Here is a 24,529-nt window from a genome sequence, read left to right as displayed (position 1 = left end):
GTGATTTGCCCAGGGTTACAAGGAGCAGCACTGTGATTCCCCAGTGCTCTGCCACTAAGCCACTCCTCACCTCCACTGAAACCTTATTACTTAATTGGTGGCATTTAACCTGTGGAAGTTGCACAATTGCCATTGCTGTCTGGACTGTTCCATTCATTTTATCCATATGTATGTTTCTTCTGCTGCTTTGCTTCAGCAGAGCCTTTTCTAAAATACTAGTGGAACTGAGTATGTCTGCACTTGTACATTTCAATTCTAATCTCCACATTCTGTGTTAAATTTGGCTCTAAATATATTATCATACTTGGTTTCAATTTATTGTTCTTTCCAAACCATAGGAGTCTTGGAAAAGGCTCCATTCCAGCCAGCCCTCCCTTCCCACCTTTGGTTCAGAAGCACAAGAGAAATATATATGCACACAAGAAGGGTTGAAAAGCATTCCATGAGCTATGCTCTACTTGCTTTCTTCTTATACTCTGACTGAAATTGCATCAGGCCAACAAACATCTCTTGATCCAGACCAGTGGCATAGCCAAGGGGGAGGAGCACTGAGAGGCCTGGGTCCCCCACTCTAGGCTCAAACCCCTCCAAATATACAGCACCCCTTTAAATGGCTGGCAGGGATTCCAAAGCCCTACCAACCAAAGAAATACAGTGCCTGGGCCGCTCCCCACCTCCTTGTTCTCCTTCTATAACATGCATGCTCAGTTCATGCAAGAACTGAGCAGGCTCAGGGAGTGCTGAAATTGGCTGGAGGCATGCTGCAGCCTTCCACATTACAGATGCAGTGCAAGAAGGCGGAGAATGACTCAGGTACTGCATTTCTTTGGCTGAAAGGGCTTTGGCATCTCCACCAGCAATGGTATGTTTAACAAGAAATGGGAAGAGAGGAGAAATGCATTGTCCCCCAGTCCACCCCTGAGTTCTCCCCCCCAAAAAAAAAAAATTTGGAGGGCTGGTTACACCCCTGTTCCCTGTAATTTATACCATGTACTCCATTTGAGAAACAGATTTCTATGCAAGGATGTAGCTGTTTTGAGTTCTTGGAATTAGGGCTGGTTTGGTTGTGATTTTCCCAAGGTCTTGTGTTATTTCACAGAGTGTTGTGTAGTGGAATAAGTTTGTGCCACTGTTATTGAGGTAACCCAATAATTTAAATATCCGATTTTGTATAATAAGTAGGGCTGTTATGAATATTCATATTTGATTCAAATCAGCCTTGAGTAATACCCTAAATACATTACTAATATTTGGCTGAACAGTAATTTAAATTTGGATACAAATAATTTGGGATTCTACAGTGTTAAATCCTACTGAAACAAACACTTGATCTCTGATTTTACATTGCTTCTTTTATTATTTGTTATGTTAAAGCACAATGTCCATTATTAGTATTCGATATTTGTATTCGGCTGAATATTTTTAATTATTCATATTCAACCAAATAGTAAAATAAGCTATTTGATACAGCTCTAAATAATCTAATCTAATCTGTAATTTCTGGGTTGCTCTATGCCTAACAAGGTTCAAGTTGATTTACAATTTGAGAGATTAACAATGTGTCTATGAGTACATAGTAAATAAAGAGCAAATATACTAAGCAGAGAAGTTTTCATTCACACATCTCTAAGATGGTATCTTCTTCTTTCTACGCTTTGTCAAATCTGATCCATTCGTTCTTTTCTTCAACAAAGTTCCCTCCATATTCTCTTGTTCTGTCTAAACTAGATTACTCCAACTCCATTCTCGTCTAATACAAGGAAAGAGAGATGGATAAGCAGAACAGAGCCTAAGCAGCATGAGGAAGCATTCTGATTCTGCTCTGCATCCTAAGGCCGTTTCTGCCTGTTTGCACACTTCATCCAGAAAATGTGAGAGTTGGTTGAACTGAATGCAATTTGCCTTGAGCTCAAATTTGGTAACTGTAAACAATAAACCATAAAATCCAAATGTATGAATCCATCTATTCCAGGGGCGTAGCCACAGGCGGGCCTGTTCACTCAGCAGCCACAGGTCACCCTTGCCAATCCCCCCAGTCTGTGTAGTAACCTCTCTTCTATCCTCCCTTCCCAGCCCGTGCAGCCTCTCTCTTCCTCTTTAGGCCAAGGTCGGGGTCCTGCCTTCTGATTGGCAAGGGAGGGGGAAAAAGGCGGCACCGGTTTTGGGGTAGCAAGGGCGAGAAAGAGAGAGGGCTATTCAAAATTGTCTGTCAGGCTGGGGGAGAGGGGTTGGCAAGGGAGAGAAAGAAAGGCTGAAAGGCTGAACGGGCTGGGGTGGCAAGGAAGGGAAAAAGAGAGGGCCACTCAAAATGGGCTGTCTGCCCATTTTGGAAGCCCGCCAACTAGCAGAAGAGCACGTGCCACATAGTCAGGCCCTTAGCTCTCGAGGCGCCATCCCATTCCTTGAGGCTCCGCCTTCGCTTTAAAAGCCTGGCGTACACGCCTCTTGCGCGATACGTCAGAATCCCGGAAGCTCAGAGTTTTTGAAGCGTTGGAGGTGCCCTTCGGTTTGGCGCCTCCGGCACGCCGCGGACTCTGTGAGCGGCTGGCAGCGCTTCGCGCCCCTCCTCGGTGGGCTGGCAGGCTGCCCGCCCGCCGTCATGGTTGTCAAGGTGTTCTTCCCCACGTCGTGCTCGGCGGCGGACAGCGGGCTTCTAGTGGGCCGCTGGATCCCAGAGCAGAGCTCTGCCGTGGTGCTCGCTGTCCTGCACTTCCCCTTCATCCCCGGCCAGGTGAAGCAGTACCTGACAGAAGTTCGGCTGGCGAGCGGCCTCGGCCTGGCCGTGCTCGGCTCGTTCAGTAACAGCTCCGAGGAGAAGCGGGAGGACATGGGGCAGTTCCTGGAGGATCTGCGCATCATCTTCTGCCACGAGCCCTGGTTGCAGATTCGCAGGGAGAACGGCACCAAGTTCTGGAGCTGCCAAGCCGCCAGGAGCCACGAGGAGAGCGCCGCGGAGGAGGGCAAAGTCATCCTGATTTACCACGACCAGCGCAAAGTCATGCTGTCCCTCCTGCACCCGCCGGAGAGCCAGCTGGCAGCCGGTGATCACCGGACAGATCCTCTCTCTGCAGGCGGCGCCTCGGAGCTGTCTGCCGTCTTCAATACAGTGGCTCAGAGCCGGGTCCTGTTTATGACAGACAGGTACGACGAGGGCCCGGTGAGGCTGACCCACTGGCAGTCAGAGGGCGTGGAGGGCAGCATTCTGGTGGAGCTGCTGAAGCAAGTGTCCGGGCCAGTCTGCATGTTACTCACTTTCCTCCTCTCTTTGCTGTCTACTGTTTGTAAAAGCAGGTAGGTTACCAATAAGGGGCGTGGAGAGTAGGACCCCAATGGGCCATATCTGAGAAGTGGAAAGTAATGGCCAACTATTAGAAAACTTAAAGTGACCTTTACGTTTATTTCAATGAAAACATGGTGGCATGGTGGCAGATAAAGGCCAAATAGCTCATCCAGTCTGCCCATCAGAAGCATCCACTATCTCTTCCTCTCTCTGCCTAGTAGCTGTGTGTAGTACAAACACTTCAGCCCTAGGGCACACTGTACCAGATGATCAACTGGCAGGATTTCCTAGCAGAAGAGTTAATATTAGGACTATTTTTAGTAGGGGTGTGGGATAAAGGAGATGTTTTCCTTAGCAGTTAGAAAATACCCTCTGCAACAATAGCCATATCATGGGTTGCCTGTCTGCTGACATGCAGGGACCAGGACATATGAGACAACAGACTGATTCCATCTATATTCAGGGAGTTCTGTGTCCTGGATTCTCTGCTTTTTCTTGTCATGATACTTAAGGTGAATTTATATCAAAGGGTGCTAACGCATTTAGTGCCTTTTGATGAATTCCCCTCTTAGTTCTGGTTGTAGAGCTAAATATTGTTATGAAGTAGAGAATAACACAGGGGACAAATTTTTCCCCATCCCCTTGAGAACTCATTTTCCTGTCCTGTCCTTGTGACTTCTTTTCCTGTCCCTGCCCCATTCCTGCAAGCTCCGCCCTCATCTGCACAAGCCTCAAACACTTTAAAATAAGTGTTCGGGGCTTGTGCAGTTAAAGCAGAACATAAGAAGCGCCATCTCTGGAACAGACCCTAGGTCCATCAAGTCCGGCGATCCGCACACGCGGAGGCCCCGCCAGGTGTACCCTGGCATAGTTTTAGTCCCCATATCGCTCCAAGCTTCTCGTAAAGAGAAGTGCATCTAGCCTACCCCTACCCATGTCACTTCATGCCACTCATAAGAAGATGTACATCTAATTTACCCTTAAATCCTAGAATGGTGGATTCCGCAATTACCTCTTTTGGGAGAGCATTCCAGGTGTCCACCACTCGTTGCATGAAGCAGAACTTCCTGATATTTGTCTTGAACTTGTTCCCCCTTAGCTTCAGCCCATGTCCTCTTGTCCATGCCACATTGGACATTGTAAATAACATTTTTTCCTGCTCTATTTTGTTGATTCCTTTCAGTATTTTGAATGTCTCGATTATATCTCCTCGTAGTCTCCTTTTCTCAAGGGAGAACAACCCCAGTCTCTTAAGTCTTTTCTCGTAATCCAGGTTCTCCATACCTTTCATCAGCTTTGTTACTCGTCTCTGCACCCTCTCTAGCAGTATGATATCCTTCTTTAGGTATGGAGACCAATGCTGGACGCAGTATTCCAAGTGTGGTCTGACCATCGCTCTATAAAGCGGCATTATGACTTTCTCCGATCTACTCGTGATTCCTTTCTTTATCATGCCTAGCATTCTATTCGCATTCTTCACTGCCGCCGCACATTGCACCAATGGCTTCAGTGTCCTATTGATTAATACTCCCAGGTCCTTTTCCTGTTCAGATTTTCCCAGAGTTGCACCTGACATACTATACTTGTGTTCCTTATTTTTTCTCCCTAAGTGCATCACTTTGCATTTTTCCACATTAAACTTCATCTGTCATTTATCTGCCCAATTCTCCAATCGGCTCAAGTCACTCTGGAGTTCTTCACTGTCCTTCTGTGATTTGATGGCCCGGCATAGCTTTGTGTCATCTGCAAACTTGATGATCTCACTGGATGTTCCATCCTCTATGTCATTGATGAAGATATTAAATAAGATGGGCCCAAGTACCGAGCCCTGGGGCACACCGCTAGTCACATTTTCCCAGTCCGAGAACTTCCCATTTATGCCCACTCTCTGCCTTCTGTTCTCCAGTCATTTGCCTATCCATCTTAGTATATCTCCTTCTATTCCATGGCCCTGCAGTTTCCTGAGGAGTCTTACATGTGGAACTTTGTCGAACGCTTTCTGAAAATCCAAGTATATAATATCCACCGGTTCTCCATTATCAATTTGTCTGTTCACTGTCTCAAAAAATTGAAGTAGGTTCATCAAGCATGACTTCCCTTTCCTGAATCCATGTTGGCTGGCTTTCATCAGGTCGTGTGTGTCTAGGTGCCGGGTTATGCTATCCTTGATCAGCACCTCAACCATCTTCCCAGGGACCGACGTGAGACTCACAGGTCTATTGTTGCCCAGTACTCCTCTTGATCCTTTTTTTAATATCGGCGTGACGTTCGCTATCTTCCAGTCGTCTGGTATCTGCCCTGTTTTGATTGACAGGTTGGCAAGTTTTTGGAATAGTTCTCCGATTTCCACTTTTAGCTCTTTCAAGACTCTCGGATGAATTTGTCGCTTTTGAGTTTGTCGATCTGGCGGTATATCTGGTCCAAGTCCATGTCTACTGTGGTAAGGCTGTCCTCTGTTACTCCTTTGAACACTTTCACTGCTTCTGGAATTGTTGCAGTGTCTTCCTTTGTAAAGACAGACGCAAAGAATGAATTTAGTCTGTCTGCGATTTGTTTGTCTTCCTTGATGTACCTTTTCCTTCCCTGGTCGTCCAGCGGTCCCACCGCCTCATTTGCGGGTTTTCTCCCTTTCACGTACTTGAAAAAGGGCTTGAAGTTTTTGGCCTCCTGCGCTATTTTCTCCTCATAGTCCTTTTTGACATCCCTCACTGCCCTGTGACACTTCTTCTGATCACCCTTGTGTTTGTTCCAAGTTTCGATTGTTTTCGTGCGTTTCCATGCTTTGAAGGAGTCCTTCTTTTCTTTTATGGCTTCCTTCACCTCTTTAGTAAGTCATGCCGGCTCTCTTTTGCCTTTGGTTTTCTTTGCTTTGGATATCCTCGGAATATAGAGGCTTTGTGCTTCCGTGATAGTATTTTTCAGAAGGGACCATGCCTGTTCTACCGTTTTGACTTTGCCCATTTTTTTCTTGATCCGTTGTTTCACCATGGCTCTCATGCTGTCATATCTTCCCCTTTTGAAGTTTAAAGTTGTGGTTGAGGTTTTGGTACTTTTCCCCTTCCCTTCATCGAGTCTGAAGTTGATCATGTTGTGATCGCTCGTCCCCAGCGGGACCGTGACTTCTACTTCTTTGCTGGCCCCGTAATGCCGTTTAGGACCAAGTCCAAGGTGACGTTTCCTCTTGTTGGCTCTCCCACCAATTGTTCCAGAAAGCAGTCCCCTAGCACTTCCAGGAACATTGCCTCCTTGCCACAATTTGAAATTCCCAGGTTCCAGTCTATTCCAGGAAAATTGAAATCCCCCAAGATTATGACATTACCTGTCTTACATTCATGTTTAATTTCCTCTATCATTTCCACGTCTGTTTCTTCTATTTGTCCTGGTAGTCGATAGTAAAGGCCAATCTTTGTGTCAGCTCCGTTGTGTCTGGGAATCTTTATCCAGAGGGATTCCAGCTTCTCTTTCTCTTCTGTCATAGTCTCTCTCACAGATTCTATTTCTACACGAACATATAGTGCAACACCTCCACCTTTCTGCCCCACTCTATCTCTTCTGTAAAGTTTGTATCCCTGAAGTACTGTATCCCATTTGTTTTCGTCATTCCACCAGGTTTCTGTTATGCCAATGATTTCCAGTTCTTTGTTCTTTGCTATTGCTTCTAATTCTCCCAGGAATGGAGCAGGGACAGCAGCAAAACAGTGAGCCCTTCTCTCAAGTGGAGTTTCTATGAGCTAGTACATCCCTATAAGTCCTAAGTAAGGCTATGTGGATAAATTGAACAGTCTAAATGTACATCCGAGCCCTTCTCTCAAGCAGAGTTTCTACAAACTAGTACATTTGGGTTGTTCAATTTATCCATGTATCCTTATTTTAGGACTTATAGGGACCCCTGAAGAAGACATTCTTATCGAAACACGGACCTTGTTGGGTCCAGGGTCCAAGGCTCTCAGTGGATTGAGTCCTAGAGGTTTTGTATGTGGTTTGCCAAGTTTTAATATCAATAAAGTTCATCTCAGGAACATCACACATCTCCACTGTTGTTTTTGTTTCTCCTCTGATAAAAATAAAACAAATATTTTTAAAATATTAAATGGGGATTTTTTTAAAGGAGATATCTGTAGAAGTGAACAAATTCTACAGACTTTTCATTGTGCTGGAAAGCTTGCAGTATTGAGACTCTGGCCTGTTACTGTTATCAGCTGTTGGTGAATAGATAGCTGTTATCAGCTGTTGGTCTGTACAGATAGCTGTCTTTTGGGTGTTGTCAGCTAGTTGACTAGATCGGTGAGAATGAGTAAATGAGCTGTCTGAACTGACCATAAACACCACAAATATTTCATAAAAAGAGCAGGAATAAGCAGCGTTTTGTAACTATGAGGTAAATACTGGTAAATATAACAAAAATTTAATGATAAATTTACTGTATATTATAATGTAAGTTATTATTTTGAAGCTGGAGTCAGTTGATACATTTTTACTGACTCCAACAACACTTGTATGTGCTGCACCTATTTACATTCTTGGAGCAAGTGTAAATTGAATGAGAATTTGTGCACTGTTAGGGCTCTCAGAACTATCCCTATTTTATAAAAGCACAGAGGCACCTATGTTGCCTTCATAAAATGGGTGGTGTTTTGGATTTTTGACATAGACATTTTGTTATGAAATCTACCTCCACCTACACATGCACACACAGAACAGATGTGTGTGTGTGGGGGGGGGGGTGTAAAGTGATTTTTAAGGGTTTTTTTTAATAGTTGGTGGAAAAAAAACCCAAATCCTTTTTCTTCTGAATTGTCCCAAATTTTTTGTTTTAATTTAATTAATGAAAGCTTATATTCGAGTATATACAGCATTCTCTGTAATCTTGTTGGATTAGCAGAATGTGTCTTAGTTTTCAGATTAGTAGCAGAACGAAGAGTGGCAAAAGTGGGACTGGGACTATGACAGCAGTTAGGTTTGTGGGAGATGCACCTGCATAATACTACCAGGATGCCAGTGATTTGGAGGACACACAGAGTAATACTAGGTAAAGCCCTTGACTTGGAGAATGTCCATGTGAGGAAGTCTATAGGATACATAGTAACATAGTAAATGACAGCAGGTAAAGACGTGAATGGTCCATCCAGTCTGCCCATTAGTTACACGCCTTATAAATCATGATTAAATTAAATTGTCTTTTTTTTTTTCTTTGATATTTGTCATAGACCGTAAAGTCCAAGTTTATTCAAATTTACTACCCCGTGCCTTGGGGAAACCTTCAGGGTGGCTTACAATTTAAAATACACTAAAATACATACATTGAGTACAATACAATCATAATTAAACATAACGGTACTGTCCTTAGGTTCCAACTACTGGAGTTGCCAATGAAGCTAACTCCAACTCATCCAATCATTTTGTCATTTGTGGATACATAGTCTGCCCAGCAAAGTCCTCTTGTTCCAAGTTACTAGAGTTCCCATCAATGTCCTCCTTAGCCACTCCTATATAGAATTGCCATATATGGGACATAGACCATGCAAGTATGTCCAGTATTGGCCTTAGTTTTCATTTTCTAATTACTGTATACACTCTAAAATAAACTAAATCTTAGGTTTGTATACCACGCCATCTCCGCAAGCGTAGAACTCGGCACGGTTTACAGAGTTAGGATGGAAAGGAATTCCAATGAAGGGTTAAAGGAAAGGAGCTAAGAAGATAGAGAGGGACAAGGGTACCAGAGAGCGGGAGGTGTTAGATTTTTGAAAAGAGCCAGGTTTTCAGGTGTTTGCAGAAGAGTTGGAGGGAGCTTGAATTTCTGAGCTGGGATGTGAGGTTGTTTCAGAGTTCTGTGGTTCTAAAGGGTAGGGATGTTCCTAGTTTTCCTGCGCGGGATATACCTTTTGTAGAGGGGAATGATAGTTTCAGTTTTTGGGATGATCTGGTGGAGTTGGGGTTTGAGGAGTTCCAAAAGAGTGGAATAACGGGAGGAAGGATGCCGTGTAGGATCTTGAAAGCTAAGCAGGCACATTTAAAGAGGACTCTGGAGTGTACTGGAAGCCAGTGAAGCTTGGACAGGAGTGGAGAGACGTGGTCGAACTTGCCTTTTGCGAAAATAAGCTTAGCCGCAGCATTCTGAATTAGCTGAAGTCTATGGAGGTTTTTCTTAGTTAGGCTTATATAGATGGAGTTGCAATAATCCAGTCTAGAGAGGATGGTGGATTGTACAAGGACGGCGAAGTGAGAATGATGAAAGCAGGATCTCACTTTCCTCAGCATATTAAGACTAAAGAAGCATTTTTTTACCAAGGAGTTGAGGTGGTCATTGAAGGAGAGAGAGGAGTCTGATGATGCCCAGGACTTTGCTTGAAAACTCAAGCTGAAGAGTGGGGCCTGAAGATAATGGTATGGAGGTGGGTAAATGATCTAATATTGGGCCGAGCCAAAGTAATTTTGTTTTGGACTCATTCAGTTTCATTTGTACAGATTGGGCCCAGGATTGGAGGTTCATTATACATGCGGATATGTTCTCAGCGAGGTTAGTGAGGTTCGAGTCGGTCTCGAGGAGGATGAGGATGTCGTCAGCATAGGTTTAGAGAGTTTCTAGGGGGGATAGATGGAAGAGTTTCAGAGAGGACATGTAGATGTTGAAAAGGATAGGAGAGAGGGGTGAGCCTTGCGGGACTCCACATATCGGCCTCCAGGGGGAGGATGAGGTACCGTTTATGTTAACGGTGTAGGAGTGGAAGCATAGGAATTTTGAGAACCAATCTAGGACTATGGAGCTTATGCCTATTTCGGAGAGTTGAAAGATTAGGATATCATGATGGACGACGTCTAATGCTGCGGAAAGGTCGAATTGTAGAAGAACAGCTAATTTGTTGCGAGAATGTAGTTGTTGCACCTTAGAGATTAGTGAGGCCAATAGGGATTCAGTGCTGAAGTTGGGTCTGAAGCCGAATTGGTGGGGCAGGAGAATAGAGAATCTTTCTAGGTAGGATGAGAGTTGAGTGGATATGATAGATTCTAACATCTCAAATATAAACTGAGATTTTTGGGCCCAAAAATGGGGGTCTCTGTTTATATTCAGATCAGTGCTGACCTGCCCTCCTCCTGAACATATTTGCATGCATCTGCTGGGCCTGCCATGAGACCTGGTGGTCCTTCCCTCCTCCTGTCCCAGCCAATTCTAATTATTTTTATCTCCCTCCTTCCTCCACTGCGGCAAGAGCGCGTTTTCAAGAACTTGCGGTAACCAATTAGCTAGTTGCTCTGCATGGATAAGAGCAAAGGAAAGTCGCATTTCACCACTGGACCACCACGCAGAGGAGGCAAGAGGAAGATTAAAAATAATTAGAATCGTCTGGGACAGGAGGTGGGAGGGATCCCTCCTGTCCCAGACACCGCTGGACCATCAGGGAAACTAAAGGTATGGGGGGTGGCGGGAGGAATCCCTCCTGTCCTGGACACTGCTGGACCATCAGGTCTCATGGCAGGCCCAGTGGAGGCCTGCAAGGCATCGCCAGGGAGGGGGGAAAGCATACGGAATCTGGGAGGGGTGTTGGTTGCAGAGACTGGCTGGGCAAGGGAGTGAGTGAGCTGGATGGAGAGCCTGGCAGAGCAGCGAGGGAGTGGTAACAGGGTGTAGAGCTGGGCAAGGCACTGCACTTGAATATTAAATCACCCCCCAGTTTATATTTGAGTCAACTTTTTTTCTTCCTCTTTGGAGGGGAAAAGGTTACTTTGGTTTATATTCGGATCAGTTTATATTAGAGTATATATGGTAGAGGTCTTCTGTGTTTATCCAACACTTTTTTGAATTCTGTCGCTGTTTTCCACCACCTCCCTCGGGAGGGCATTACAGCCATTCACCACCTTCTTCGTGTAAAATAATTTCCCATTACTCCAAAATCTGCCTCCCTGCAACATCACTTTATGCCCTCTAGTTTTTACCATTTTCCCTTCTCTAAAAAAGATTTGGTCCTATATTAATACCTTTCAAGTATTTAAACATCTGTATCATATATCCCCTGACCCTCCTTTCCTTCCGAGTATACATATTCAGGTCTTCTGATATTCCTTCTGCATCAGTCCTGAGAGCTAGGAGGGCATGGTTCAAGAAGCATAAAAGCTCAGGGCACTGCTAGGTTAAGGAGGCCCAGGAGAATGCAGTGGTGCCTTACTGCATAGGTCATAATCACATATCTATGAACTGCAACCTTAACAGTTAGGGAGGCCAAGTTCAGTTTGGGATCTCGCAGATTTGTATCTTTGATGCTGTCAGCCTAGGCCAGTGGTCTCAAACTTGTGGCCCGGGAGTCGCATATGGCCCGCCAGGTACTATTTTGAGGCCTCCAGTATGTTTATCATAATCACAAAAGTAAAATAAAACAGTTTCTTGATCATATGTAATGTAATGTAATGTAATTTATTTCTTATATACCGCTACATCCGTTAGGTTCTAAGCGGTTTGAAGAAAATATACATTAAGATTATAAATGAGAAGTAAGAAGGTACTTAAAAAATTCCCTTACTGTCCCGAAGGCTCACAATCTAACTAAAGTACCTGGAAATTAATAAAGAAGAGAAAATAAAGATGGTTGAAAAAAGAAAAATTCTATGTGAATTTATAGGATGGAAATTAAACTGACAGTGAAGAACTGTATGAAAAATACATATGGAATTCAGTTAGAGAGGGTAGGTTACAATCTATTTATGGTATTTGTTTAATTAATTAATTAATATGTCTCTTCAGCTGTAAATTACAATATTATTATTAAGACTTAGCCAAAAGGAAAGATTTATAAACTGTAAAAAGTTTTACTTCATGCAAAATTATCATTTCTTTAATAAGGCATGAACTATTTTTTCTGAGGCCCTCCAAGTACCTACAAATCCAAAATGTGGCCCTGCAAAGAGTTTGAGACCACTGGTCTAGGCTATTTGCAGAAAGTTATACTGGTAAAATCGGAGGTTCCAGACCAGTTAAGCAGAGTATGCTGCCTTGCAGAGACAGTACCATAGTACACAACCACACAATGCAGCCCTGCAGAAATAGGCCATGAGAAGACCTTTTTACATCTAAGGACTAGTTTCATGTTTACTTTCTCCCCTACTCGTAAATTGAACAGACTCCCTACCTAACACCTTTATTAAATATTATTTTCATTCACTTTAACCTACTGTGTGACCGTTTTTATCTGGGCTCCAGGCTTGCCCTCATTCATGTTATCACAGTGCAGATTAGGAAAAGTTTTGGGGTCTCTGTGCCTTCACAAAATTTACAATGATATACCATTTCTCTAATTGCATGAGTTCTGTCATTTGAAATGCTAATAGTCTTTTTTTTTTAATTGTTTTGATTTTATAATAAGCAAGAGTTAGTTTGAACAAGTCTTCCATAGAAACTTTATTTAAATAAACAAGCCTTGTGCCTGGATACAACCTATTTAATTGTACAAAACTTTACTGAGTCAGTAGTTAGAACATAAGAATAGTCTTACTGGGTCAGACCAATGGTCCATCTAGCCCAGTAGCCCATCATCACGGTGGCCAATCCAGGTCACTAGTACCTGGCAAAAGCTCAAATAGCAACATTCCATGCTTCCGATACAGAGCAAACAGTGGCTTCCCCCATTTCTCTCTCAATAGCAGACTATGGACTTTTCCTCCAGGAAATTGTCCAAACCTTTCTTAAAACCAGTTACATTAACCGTTCTTACCACAACCTCTGTGAAGTGGCCTAGTAGTAGAGCTGTTGCCTCTGCACCCAGAGGTTGTGGGATCAAATCCCAGTGGTGCTTCTTGTGACCCTGGGTAAGTCACTTAATCCTCCACTGCCCAGGTAGAAAATAAATACCTGTATATATGTAAACTGCTTTGAATGTGCAACCACAAAAAAGAAGTATACAAGTCCCATTCCCTTTTCCCCTTAAAAAAGTAGTTAATTAGGCAGGTTCATATTTTGATCAGTGTATACTAGAAAAAGTGACCATATGGTAGCTCATTTTTAACATGTGTGGCCAGCCATTTGATTCTCTGGCTAGGCAATGCCAGTCAGTGAAATGAGACAAGTGCATAGTTTTTCAATAAGACTAGCCACTATCCATAACGGATTTCTAATGATACAAGTAAGTTTAAAGCTTTTTTTCCATTTTTTTTTCCTACAGAGTACTCCATTTGTGGCCTTTATCATTCCTTTGGAGTAAGCTCTCAACTTGCGAACAGCTAGGGCATCGTCTGCACCAACTTCGTCTCCTTTGCAGCAGCAAGAAGGCTCAGGATCAAATTCAATTTATGAGGTTTGGGCAGTAGATGAATACAGATTTATATGTGCTAAGTTGGCAAACTTCCCCCCCACTATAATCGTAAAACCATGCCTAGATGATACACATGTGCCCTTGATGGACAGGAAAGAAGTTTTATTTGAGGCTGACTCTGAATGCTGCTTCTGTAACAAGCAGATGTGAATGGTGATGATTTCTGTCTTCTCTTCCTCCTTAAAATTAGGTAGGAGAGGCTATAACGGTCAGCATGTAGGGAGTTTAGTCACAAAGCAGACTAATTTTGTTAGAATCTTTGTGTATCTTGGACAAACCACATGCTTGACACATTTGATTTATAATGAGCTCTCCATATATAGCACTTTTACACAGTATCTCTGCAAGCTGTTGTATGATTATCCTTAAAGTAGTTTTTTCACTCCTTGTTTGTTTTTTCTGTTTGGATTTGTTGCAGGAAGGCAAACATTCTGATGTCGTTCCTTTTGGATATTGTTCTGGGAGTCCTGTTACTGTCCTGGCTGTACAGTAATAATCGGATTGGCCAATTAGCTGACACACTTATTCCCATGGCTGATGTAAGGAATATGACTTTTGGCATGGCGACCTACTTTGTAGCAAAGTAGACTGACTGCCATGGGGCCTGTGGCATAATTAGAGCAATGTATAAAATTATGCTTTCTGCAACTTGTACTTTAGAATGTTAATTAATATTACTGATCTAGTGCAGTTCTTATCCTACTGGCCAAACAGGTGATCTTGCTCTTATATGGATTCATAGGAAAATCTATTCCAACAGCAGGAAAATGGAAAGTTGTAACTAGTGAAGAAGGGAGAACATAAGGTATACACACAGGCAAGAAACTTAGGCAAGAAAAATCAATTACTCTAATCTAGGCTGTCATTTCCTGTATTCTAATAATCCCTTCTAAACACTTGTGGATCACACTCTTATCATCAAAAAATAGGCTAATGCTTGAGCCAGAACATCATATACATATAAACATGGATCAAGAAAATTAAATAAAGAGATATTAGGATCTCAAGGGCTCGCTGTCATATTGCCAATTGAACAAGTCGCGGCATATAACAATACTGCGGGCTATCACTTCCTGTATTCTGCCTTGAGACATCACAGGGAGGATTTCTCACTGTGCATGCAGCTGTGGGTCAGTGATCAACTCAAAGGCATACATTCCAGGCTATTGCTTAAGATGTAAGTTATTAAATAATAGAAAGTATTGCTCTGTTCATTTTTTAAAGAAGAAAATTGCTCTATGGCACTACCTCCATTTAATAGCTAAACATAGGAAAATGATGGCAGGTAAAGATCATACGGCTGATCCAGTCTGACCATCCATGCAATCTACTAACCCTTTCTTTCCTTTAGAGATACTTTCTTGTCCCATTCTTTTCTTGAATTCAGATAATCTGTCTCCACCACCTCCACTAGGAGGCTATTCCACAAATCCATGAGCTTGTCCATAAAGCAATATTCTCTTAAATTATTCCTGAGTCTATCCCCTGTTATCTTAATCCTATGCCCTCTCATTCCAGAGTTTTCTTTTGATTGAAGGAGACTCGTTTCATGTGCGTTTATGCCACAGAAGTATTTAGATGCCTCTATCCTTATACTATAACACCTCTCTGACTTTTCTTCCATAGTAAACATATTGAGATCTTTAAGGGCTAGATTCACTAAACCCCCTTTACCTTTCTGATCCGTGGATGAGTTTTGCCGGGCGACCAATCCACTAAAAGCTCCCCATGCAAATTACCTGATCAGACACACGCCCACAAGCGATCCCATGGATCACGACTCATGCGCAGACCATCATTGTTGGCTGTAGATGCAATCCACGCATGTGCTTACTCTCCTGCACAAGTGAGGTCAAAACAAAGTGGAAGGGGTAGCATAGGAGGTCCGAGCTCCCGAAAGGAATCAATATTAAACATCGCTTTGGGTTGCAGCTCTCAACACTGGTGCTGTTGAGGGTTCCATCTGAGTTTTTGCGCACCACTAATGAAACAATCTCCAGGCCTTAGCATAGGCAGTGAGGGTATTAGGCTTTCTGGCTCTAAAGAGGGTAGCAATAGCCTTTTTGCACTAGGGCTGTGCGCTGAAGAGTCATGCTGTAAGACAAAAGCATTCTGTACTCTCAATGAGAATTGGATCCTGGGACAGAAGATCCACATGCAGTGGAAGAATGAGACATCTGTCTTTTTGCAGGTGCACCAGATCCCCCTTATCACAGCTGCCTCAGCCAATTCGGAGCCACCAAAATTACCTGTCTGCAATGGTTTGCTATTCAGTGGATGACCTGGCCTATCAGGAGCCACAAGGGAAACACCTTATGCTAGCCACAGTTGAACCAGGTCATCCAATCCATCGCTTCCTAGCTCAAAGCTTTTGCTAAAAAACCATACCACCTTTTTGTTGTCCACCAAATGCCTTAGCATCGCACTATGCAGTCAAATACCCTCTGGGTCTAGGGTCTTCCTGCTGAGATAATTGGCCTGCATATTGTTCACTCCTGCTACATGTATAACAGATATTGCTTGAAGATAGAGCTCTACCCACCTGAATAGCATCTTGGCTTCCAGACGTAGAGGAGCACTTCTCATGCCTCCCTGATGATTGATTTAGGCATTGTCTAAGAAAACCCTGACCACTTTGCATTCCAGAGATTTCTCCAGTGTTTGCAAGGTGAGCCAAATGGCCCATAACTCTAACCACTTCTTCTGCAATGGAGTCCATCTACCTTGGACTGGATGTAACGACTGGTGTCTGTTGTCAGAATTGCCCACAAAGCGAAGTGGAGCGTGACATCCTTGCCAGGGACTCCAGTTGCAACCACCAATGCAAGCTCTGCCAATCTTCCACTGTCCAAGACAGCAATTCTGGAGAAAATCCTTCTGTGGGAGACCAGTGGGACAACAGAGCCTTCTGGAGAGAATGCATATGAGCCTTTGCCCAAGGGACCACCTATATGGTTGCTTCTAATCAAGCCTAGAACCTGGAGATAATGCCATACTGTCATAAAATTTGATATCATTTTTTCTGCTATATGCTGTCGGCACTGGCATCATCAAGATTTATGTGGTAACCTTCATTCTAACCACTGTGCTATAGAATGAGCAGAAGTCTATCTGTTTTATGTGCTTCCATTTGTGTGGCTCAGGAAGAAAGACACAGCCTTCTGTCGTGTTGAAGCAGATTCCCAGGTATTCCAAGTTTTGAACTGGTTCCAAGAGACTCTCGGAAGCTGACAATCTAACCCAGGTCCTGCAGCTGCTGGATCACTTGAGGCACTGCCTTCTCTCCTTCCGTCTTAGGCAGAGTTCTGATCAGCCAATCATCCAAATAAGGATGTACGTGAATTCCTGGCTTTCTGAGATGCGCTGCTGTCACCACCATTACCTTGGTGAAGGTACGTAGCACCATTGCCAGCCTGAATGGAAGTGTGGACAACTGAAAGTGCTGCCCCAGAACATGGAACTTCAAAAACTTCCGATATTCTGGAAAAATTGGAATATGGAAATAAGCCTCTATCAGATCCAAGAATGCCAGATATTACCCTTGGACGACCGCTGCAATGACTGAACAGTCTCAATGTGAAACCATGGCACCTTCAAGGCTGTGTTGACTGACTTCAGATCCAGGATTGGCCTCCAGTCTTCTAGTCATTTGTGGGCACTATGAAGTATATAGAGTAAGAACATAAGAATTGCCAGACTGGGACAGATCAAAGGTCCATCAAGCCCAGTATCCTGTTTCCAACAGTGGTCAACCCAGGTCCCAAGCACCTAGCTAGATCCCAAATAGCAAAACAGATTCTATGTTGCTTATTCTAGAAATAAGCAGTGGATATCACCAAGCCATCTCAATAATGGCCTATGGACTTCTCTTTTAGGAAATTATCCAAACCTTTTGTAAGCTTTGCTAAGCTAGCCCAATTCTGTGTGTGGAATGAGCTCTATGGCTCAAATGACTAAAAGCTTGTGCACTGTCGCCTGAACTTTGACTGCTTTTTCTGGCTATCCTGCTGGTGAATCCACAAACTGCTTCTCCAGAGGGTAGCTGAATTTGACTCAGTAACCGTCTCTGATTATGTCCAGCACCCAGCGGTCCAAGCTGATCCGCACCAATGCCTCCCAATAGCCTGTTAGCCTTTCTCTTATCTATTGGAGTCTGGCTACTGCTCATTGGGACTTTTGGGGGGGCTGTGGCAGAGCACAGTCTAGAGGACTGGGTCTGTCTCAAGTTGTCAAACCTTTGTTGGGACCCTTGAAATGATCTCTGGGTAGAGAATCTCCAGAGTACTGACGAAAACGCCAGAAGCTACAAAAATTACTCAGAGTAGACCCTCGCGAATTCCAAGTTCTGCTGTCTGGAAGGGTCTTTGGCCAATGATCGGTTTCACTGACCATAAGGTTGTCCAAACCTTTTCCAAACAGCATCTGACCCTTAAAGGGGAGCCTGCTTAAAGTGTCTTTGAAAGCCGAGTCTCCCGCCCACTGCTTAGTCCAGAGCATTCTGTAGGCAGAGATGGAATAGGCTGAGATCTCGCTTAATATTTTAATAATGTCATACAGAGCATCTGCCACATAGTCTTTCCACGCCATGACCAGTTGGGGACATACTTCATCGTCTGTGCCTGAAATCTAATGGATTCTGGTATGACACATGCATGCCACAAAAGAGGTTGCTGATGCTGCTCTAATTCCCAAGACTAAGGCCTCATACTGACATTTTAGGATCACATAAACCCTGTGGTCCTGGACATACATCCCCCTCACTAGATAGGGAAGTACGTTTGGTAACCTGAACTACCAGTGAGTCTACCTTAGGCTGGACGAAATGCTGAAATTCAGGAGCCATGGGATACAGTTTGGTCATTGTCTTAACCCTCCTTAAGGAGCTCTATGGGGCCTGCCAATGCTCTGTAATTAAAGCTGTAAGATCTGGATGCAAGGGAAAAAATGAAGTTTGAGCCTGTGAAATACTCCTAATCGAGCAGCTGTAGTCTGTGGAGACTCCAGGTTTAACTCCCATAGCAACTTTGGAATAATCCCCATCCACATAGCTGCTTTAAAAAGGTGGCAGCTGTTGGGTCTTCACCTTGCTCAAAGGGGACTACAGTCTCCTGAACTTTAGCCTCTGACCGAGACCCTGGATCCCCCAGAAGGGGTGATTCACTCTGGGACAGTAAAGGCATAGAATCGACTTCTAGTCCCTCCAGTCATTATCCGACTGGTTCTCCAGTTGCTGCTCAGAATTCTCCACTGGAGAGCATGCACTTGGAGAAGCCAAGTCTCCTTGTGCAGTCCTTAGTGCTTCCTTGACTGACAATGTGGTCACGCCAAATACGGCCTAGGAAAACCCACTAAAGGGTCAAAAAATTCAGGAAAGGGTTTTTAGAGGTGAGGAACCCTAAATACCCCCTAGGTAAGCTCAAAACCTGCAAATTTAGATTTCCCCCTCATTGATTTTCACATAGACCACAAAAGGCAGTACTCACTGTCTGTGTGTGCTGGTGATAGCCTGCATCAGTCCTCACAGAAACTGGAAATGGAGAGGACACTGCCTCAATCCTCCAGACCAGGTCCACAAGCTGAGATCTTTGGGCTGCCAGTCAGACTAAAGCCTGACTGAGGCCTCAATCCCCCATGGATCCACGCATGAGCAGAGAGAGGAATCCACGCAGCTGGACTGACCTGAGGCCAAACAGCCTGTGCTCAAGCACCCAATAAATCAGGATGTGAGCTAGCTTCAATGGGAACAGACCCCAAACTCCATAAGTCTCGATGCAGGCTGGCCAGAGAGGAATCCGGAAGGTTGCCTTGCCTGCTGCAGACCTGTCACAGAGTCTGCGTCTTCTCCTGGGCAGAGCTGCCCCAGGATCAAAAAGCCTGAAATTTGGAGAAAACCCCCCAATAAAATAATAAGTTATCAGATCGGAATTACACTTGCTTGACTCACTTTCTGAAAGAAAAACTCAAGGAGGCACTTCAGCCACTGGAGAAGGAGACGGAGCTGAAGAATGTAAATTTCATCCTATTACAATACAATGCATGAGTATGGGAAATCGTCTATTGTTGGGACTCCTAGACACATTGCACCACAAAATCAGATATGATCAAGCCAATAGTCCGGCTCTTCTCTCGTTCACAGAAGTATTTCACTTCCTATACTATACTGCTTCCTCAAATTTTGCAGTCCAAATGCATGTCTGCCTTTTTTTGTCTTAAATTATAGCTGCCAAATTGTAGGCCATTCTTCAAGTTTTACTGGGTCAAACCAACAGTCTATCAAGCCCAGTAGCCCGTTCTCATGGTAGCCAATCCAAGTCACTAGTTCCTAGCCAAAACTCAAAGAGTAACAATATTCCATGCTACTGATCCAGGGCACAGTCAAAAACCCAAAAAGAGAGGCAGTATAACTCACACAGTACTAAGCTGTTAAGTGACAAAAGAGAACATAACAAACAAAAAGTCACTCCATATGTATTGAATCAGAAAAAAAATCTAAAAATGTTCTTCTTTACTGTTTTTAGGAACTGTGCTCAGAGACATGAAGGCTATAAAACCGCCTCACCACCCAATCATTGCATAGTTCAATACAGTGTCAGAAGAATGGTATATATCTCTTTAGTTGATTATGCAAAACCAAACAGGTTATAGCTTTATCATTTTGGGTATGAAACTCTAAAAAGAATAAAACTTAGCTTTAGAGAATCGCTGGTTCCGACGTGCACGTTTCGATACTGCATCAGGGAACCGAAAAGCCACTGCTGAACCCTTCCAAAAAAGTGGGCAATGAAGTCTCTAAGGCAAACAAAGTTAAAATCCAGCATTACTTTATTTATACACAATTGTTAAAACCAACACATCTTTACTAACCTAAAATTACATCCTGACTTCAGAAGGAAAAAAGGAACTCACCATATATTGTTAGAACTCCAGTGCTAACTGCAAAAATTCGTACCTCCTCATTATACAGCGGCCAAAAGAGTGCCGGTGGACAGGCCTGTTTTAAGCTCCAGCTAATTGACGCCCCAAGATGACATCAGTGCAATACAAACTCCTCCCCATTCCAACCCAGCACATACACTGAAACTTCTGGTCCCATAAAGGACAAAATACTAAAGTTCTCAAACTGCTAGCAGAATATTAAGCCTCCATGCATTTTAACTGCTTTGAATAGTTTAGTGTCATCTGCAAATTTAATCACCTCACTCGTCGTTCCAATTTCCAGATGATTTATAAATAAGTTAAGAGAAATGGAATGTAGATATGCACTGAAGTGATCTCCCAAGAAACAAGTAAGTTCTAAGGAGGTATTAGAAAAATCAGACGTTCCCCTGAAATAATCATTGATATGGTGCATACCACAACTAATAGTTAAATACTTGAAAGATGAGACTTCATTGCCTGATTATGCTAAATATCAGATCGCCTGGGCACAGGATCTTAAAGTTATACTGCCTGATGATACTATTTCAACTGCTGTAATTCAATTGCCTTCTTTAAGGAAATATGTATCCTTTTTTGAAATGCAATATAAATTGCTGTTTTGATTATTTGTTTCACCTAAGTGGGCGAATCGAGCCAAGCTACGCCCTTCCCCCTGCTGTGCAACATGTGGACACCTGGAAGCTACCCACGGCCATATGTTTTGGTCTTGCCTGGCTGTTCAGATTTTTTGGTCTAGTTTATTTAATTTCATTGGACATATTTGGAAGATGACAGTACGTCCCTCACCAGAATTTCTTTTTTGGGGCTTTACCTTCTCATCACCCTAGACAACCTGGTGCTAGGGCCTTCCTGCGATGGTCAATTTTGTCTGCTCTCAAATGCATTTTGTAGCTCTGGTTGGAGCCAACAGTTCCCACGCTTTCCTTGTGGAGGACTCAGATGATTACCTTGCTAGCTTGGGAACATCAAAGTGTTCCGGACCTTTCCTCAGTACGTGGTCTCCATTTCACGGCTATCTGGGAACCTTTTTGGAATACTATGACACCTGTGGCCAGAAGTCGTATTTTGAACTATTGAACATTTGCTTAAATTATGTGCCTTTATATTAGTGCCAGTTTCTATGGGACCCCGGATAGGGGAGGGGGGGGGGGGGAGTTTACACTTAAAAATGGTTGAGCTCTTGTTTTGCTGTAAGGAATATTGGATTTGTTTGTTTATTTGCTCAATAAAAATTATTTAAACATAAATAAGTTAAATAGCATGGTCCCAGTACAGATCTCTGCGGCACTCCACTATTTACTCTCCTCAATTGATAAAAATGACCATTTAAACCACCCTCTGCTTTCTATCTGATAACCAATTCCTAATCCACAACTGAACTTTGCCACATATCCTATGACTCTTTAATTTGCTCAGGAGCCTTTCATGAGGAACTTTGTCAAAAGCTTTCTGAAAATCTAAATATACTACATCAATTGGCTCACTTTTATCTACATATTTATTCACACCTTCAAAGAAGTCAAGCAAAATGGTGAAGCAAGATCTTCCTCGGCTCTGTCTCATTAAATCATGTTTGTCTACGTGTTTCACAATTTTATTTTTTATAATTGTTTCCACCATTTTGTCTGGCACTGAAGTCAGGCTTACTGGTCTGTAATTTCCCGTATCTCCCCTGGAATCCTTTTTAAAAATCAGTGTAACATTGGCCACTCTCCAATCTTCAGGTACTACAGCCGATTTTAGCGACAGGCTATAGATCACTAACAGCAGGTCAGCATTTTCATATTTGAGTTCTTTCTCTGGGATGTATACCATCTGGTTCAGGTGATTTATCACTTTTTAACTTGTTGATTTGGCTTAGTACATCTTCCAGATTCACCAAGATTTCTTTTAGTTCCTCCACATCATCACCCTTGAAAATCATTTCCAGTTCAGGTAGATCTCTTATGTCTTCTTCCGTCAAGACCAAAGCAAAGAATTAATTCAGTCTCTCCACTATGGCCTTATCCTCCCTGAGCTCCCCTTTTGCTTCTTGATCATCCAATGGTCTTTCCTCCATCAGTGGTGACTACTCTATTGAATATTTTGCTATTTTCTGCAGAGGGGCAAACCTTACCAGATATCCCTTCTGCAGCTTTGCTTTCAAAAAAGGTAAACAACTGATCCTTGTGGAACACCCCTGGTAATTTCTTTACTGAGAATGAACTCCATTTAAATCTACCCTTCTACTCAACCAGTTTCTAACCCTGTCAGTTGGTATTCTAACAACTAAAGGGCAGTACTATAAAATAAGGTGCCAGATATGCATGTCAGTTATAGAATACTGGAATATGTAAATAGAATATGTGCATCATTGTTGCCAATAAGCTGCATTTATGCATGTTGGTGTCCTTCTATAAAGTATGTGCCAAATTTGTTAAGTATGTACCTGCAAGGAGGGCATACTCATGGACAGTACTCACTGGAACTTGCCTCATACTTGACTGAGATTGAGATAAGTTTCTCTTTTTATTGAACTGCACTTATTGGATGTCATAACATAATTGCATTTAGCAACATTTGAATTGTTATATACATTGAAATTTGAAGCTTTTGACGTAAAGTTGTTGGGGCAGTGGTTAAACTCCCGTTTTATGTGAGCACATTTGTCGTTGGAAATATCACAGAGTGCAATAAGATGTAAGAGGATGTCTTATCTTTATTGCAAGGAGCCTCTGTCAAAACCCTGGGGGTAAATCCAATTTGAACCTAAAAGGGACCCCAATACTGAATTTACTCCTTATGTAGGCTTATAAATTTTTTCCACTATTTATGTCGGCAATTTATTTTTCATTATCACTGTGCTATATACATTACATATTCAATGCGAGAACCACCCCTATATTCAGTAGCGAAGATCTTTTTTGATTTCTACAGAGTATGCGTGTACCATGGGCATGTCACCATGCAATATGCTCAATGTAGAATACTGTCAGTTGTACATGGCACACTCTCTTATACCAGCCATTGATCTGCCTTTGTTTCTATAATATAAAGGCTTAGGCGTGCTGTTATAGAGTTGGTGCTAAGTATGTCCCATTATGAGTGCCAAGTTACAGAATTGCCCCATTAGTAGTTTGGTACAATTGTAAATTACACAATAAACATATGCTTTACAATACAGTTATAAAACTCATTGCTTCTTTTTTCAGCATGTGGCTCAAGAACTCCAAGACCTGCTTCAGTGGTTGATGGGAGTACCAGCTGGCCTTAAAATGAATCGAGCTTTGGACCAGGTTTTGGGACGGTTCTTCCAGTACCATATTCACCTATGGATAAGTAAGTGTGCTGTTAGGGCTGAAGTGTCAATGACCATTTCTTGGCTTGAAATTGTGCTAAGTTTATTTCATCCAGATCTTTATTCATCCCCTAATGACAAAAGTCTGCAATCACATTTGCCTGAGGAAAATATCTTAATTAAGCAAATATCCAAAGAATTTGGATCCTTGGAAAGATTTTTATGCAATGAATGCTTTGTTAATATAGTATAATAGATGTGTATCATGAACCAAATTGAAACTGTTTGTAGTTTATTCTTCTTCAATCATTATGCTAATTTTCATACAAATAGGATCATTTGAAAAAGCTTGTAACATCATCAGGAGTTCATGAAATTTAATGTTTGACCTTTAAGTTTATATAAAAAACTAGGTGGTTGTATCTTCGCATACTGCTGTTTGTAGTTACTGAAGGACTTCTTGCAAGCCAATTCCATAACCTATAAAAATACTATATTTCACTTATGTGAATCGGATTCAGTAAAGTGTGTTGGAATGTGGGATATGTTGGCTTCATAAATATAACTCAGGAAGTTCAGTTCTATGTACATGACAAAAATTTACTGACCTCATGCTGTGTACATGGTCAATTGAAATTAGTTGAAATCATCTAAAATGTACAAGTTATTTGCTTGTGGCGGGAGGCAGGGCCACAGCTTTGGTTCCAGCCAAAACCAAGCAGTGAATTTTGG

The 24,529-nt window shown here is 42.7% G+C and overlaps 1 protein-coding gene across 1 annotated transcript in view; it reads left to right on the top strand.

Moving 5' to 3' along the window:
- The first annotated feature begins 2,599 nt into the window (after positions 1–2,599).
- PIGQ (phosphatidylinositol glycan anchor biosynthesis class Q) overlaps positions 2,600–24,529 on the top strand; it is a 45,247-nt gene continuing 23,317 nt past the window's right edge. The window contains exons 1-4 of the mRNA XM_033914714.1: positions 2,600–3,291; positions 13,432–13,563; positions 14,000–14,120; positions 23,712–23,838. Of these exons, the coding sequence (XP_033770605.1) occupies positions 2,600–3,291; positions 13,432–13,563; positions 14,000–14,120; positions 23,712–23,838 (1,072 nt within the window). The remainder of the gene's footprint in view (positions 3,292–13,431; positions 13,564–13,999; positions 14,121–23,711; positions 23,839–24,529) is intronic.

Source organism: Geotrypetes seraphini, chromosome 11 (assembly GCF_902459505.1).
Source record: "Geotrypetes seraphini chromosome 11, aGeoSer1.1, whole genome shotgun sequence".
In the NCBI taxonomy this organism is placed as follows: domain Eukaryota; kingdom Metazoa; phylum Chordata; class Amphibia; order Gymnophiona; family Dermophiidae; genus Geotrypetes; species Geotrypetes seraphini.
This window is presented reverse-complemented; position numbering and strand designations above follow the sequence as displayed.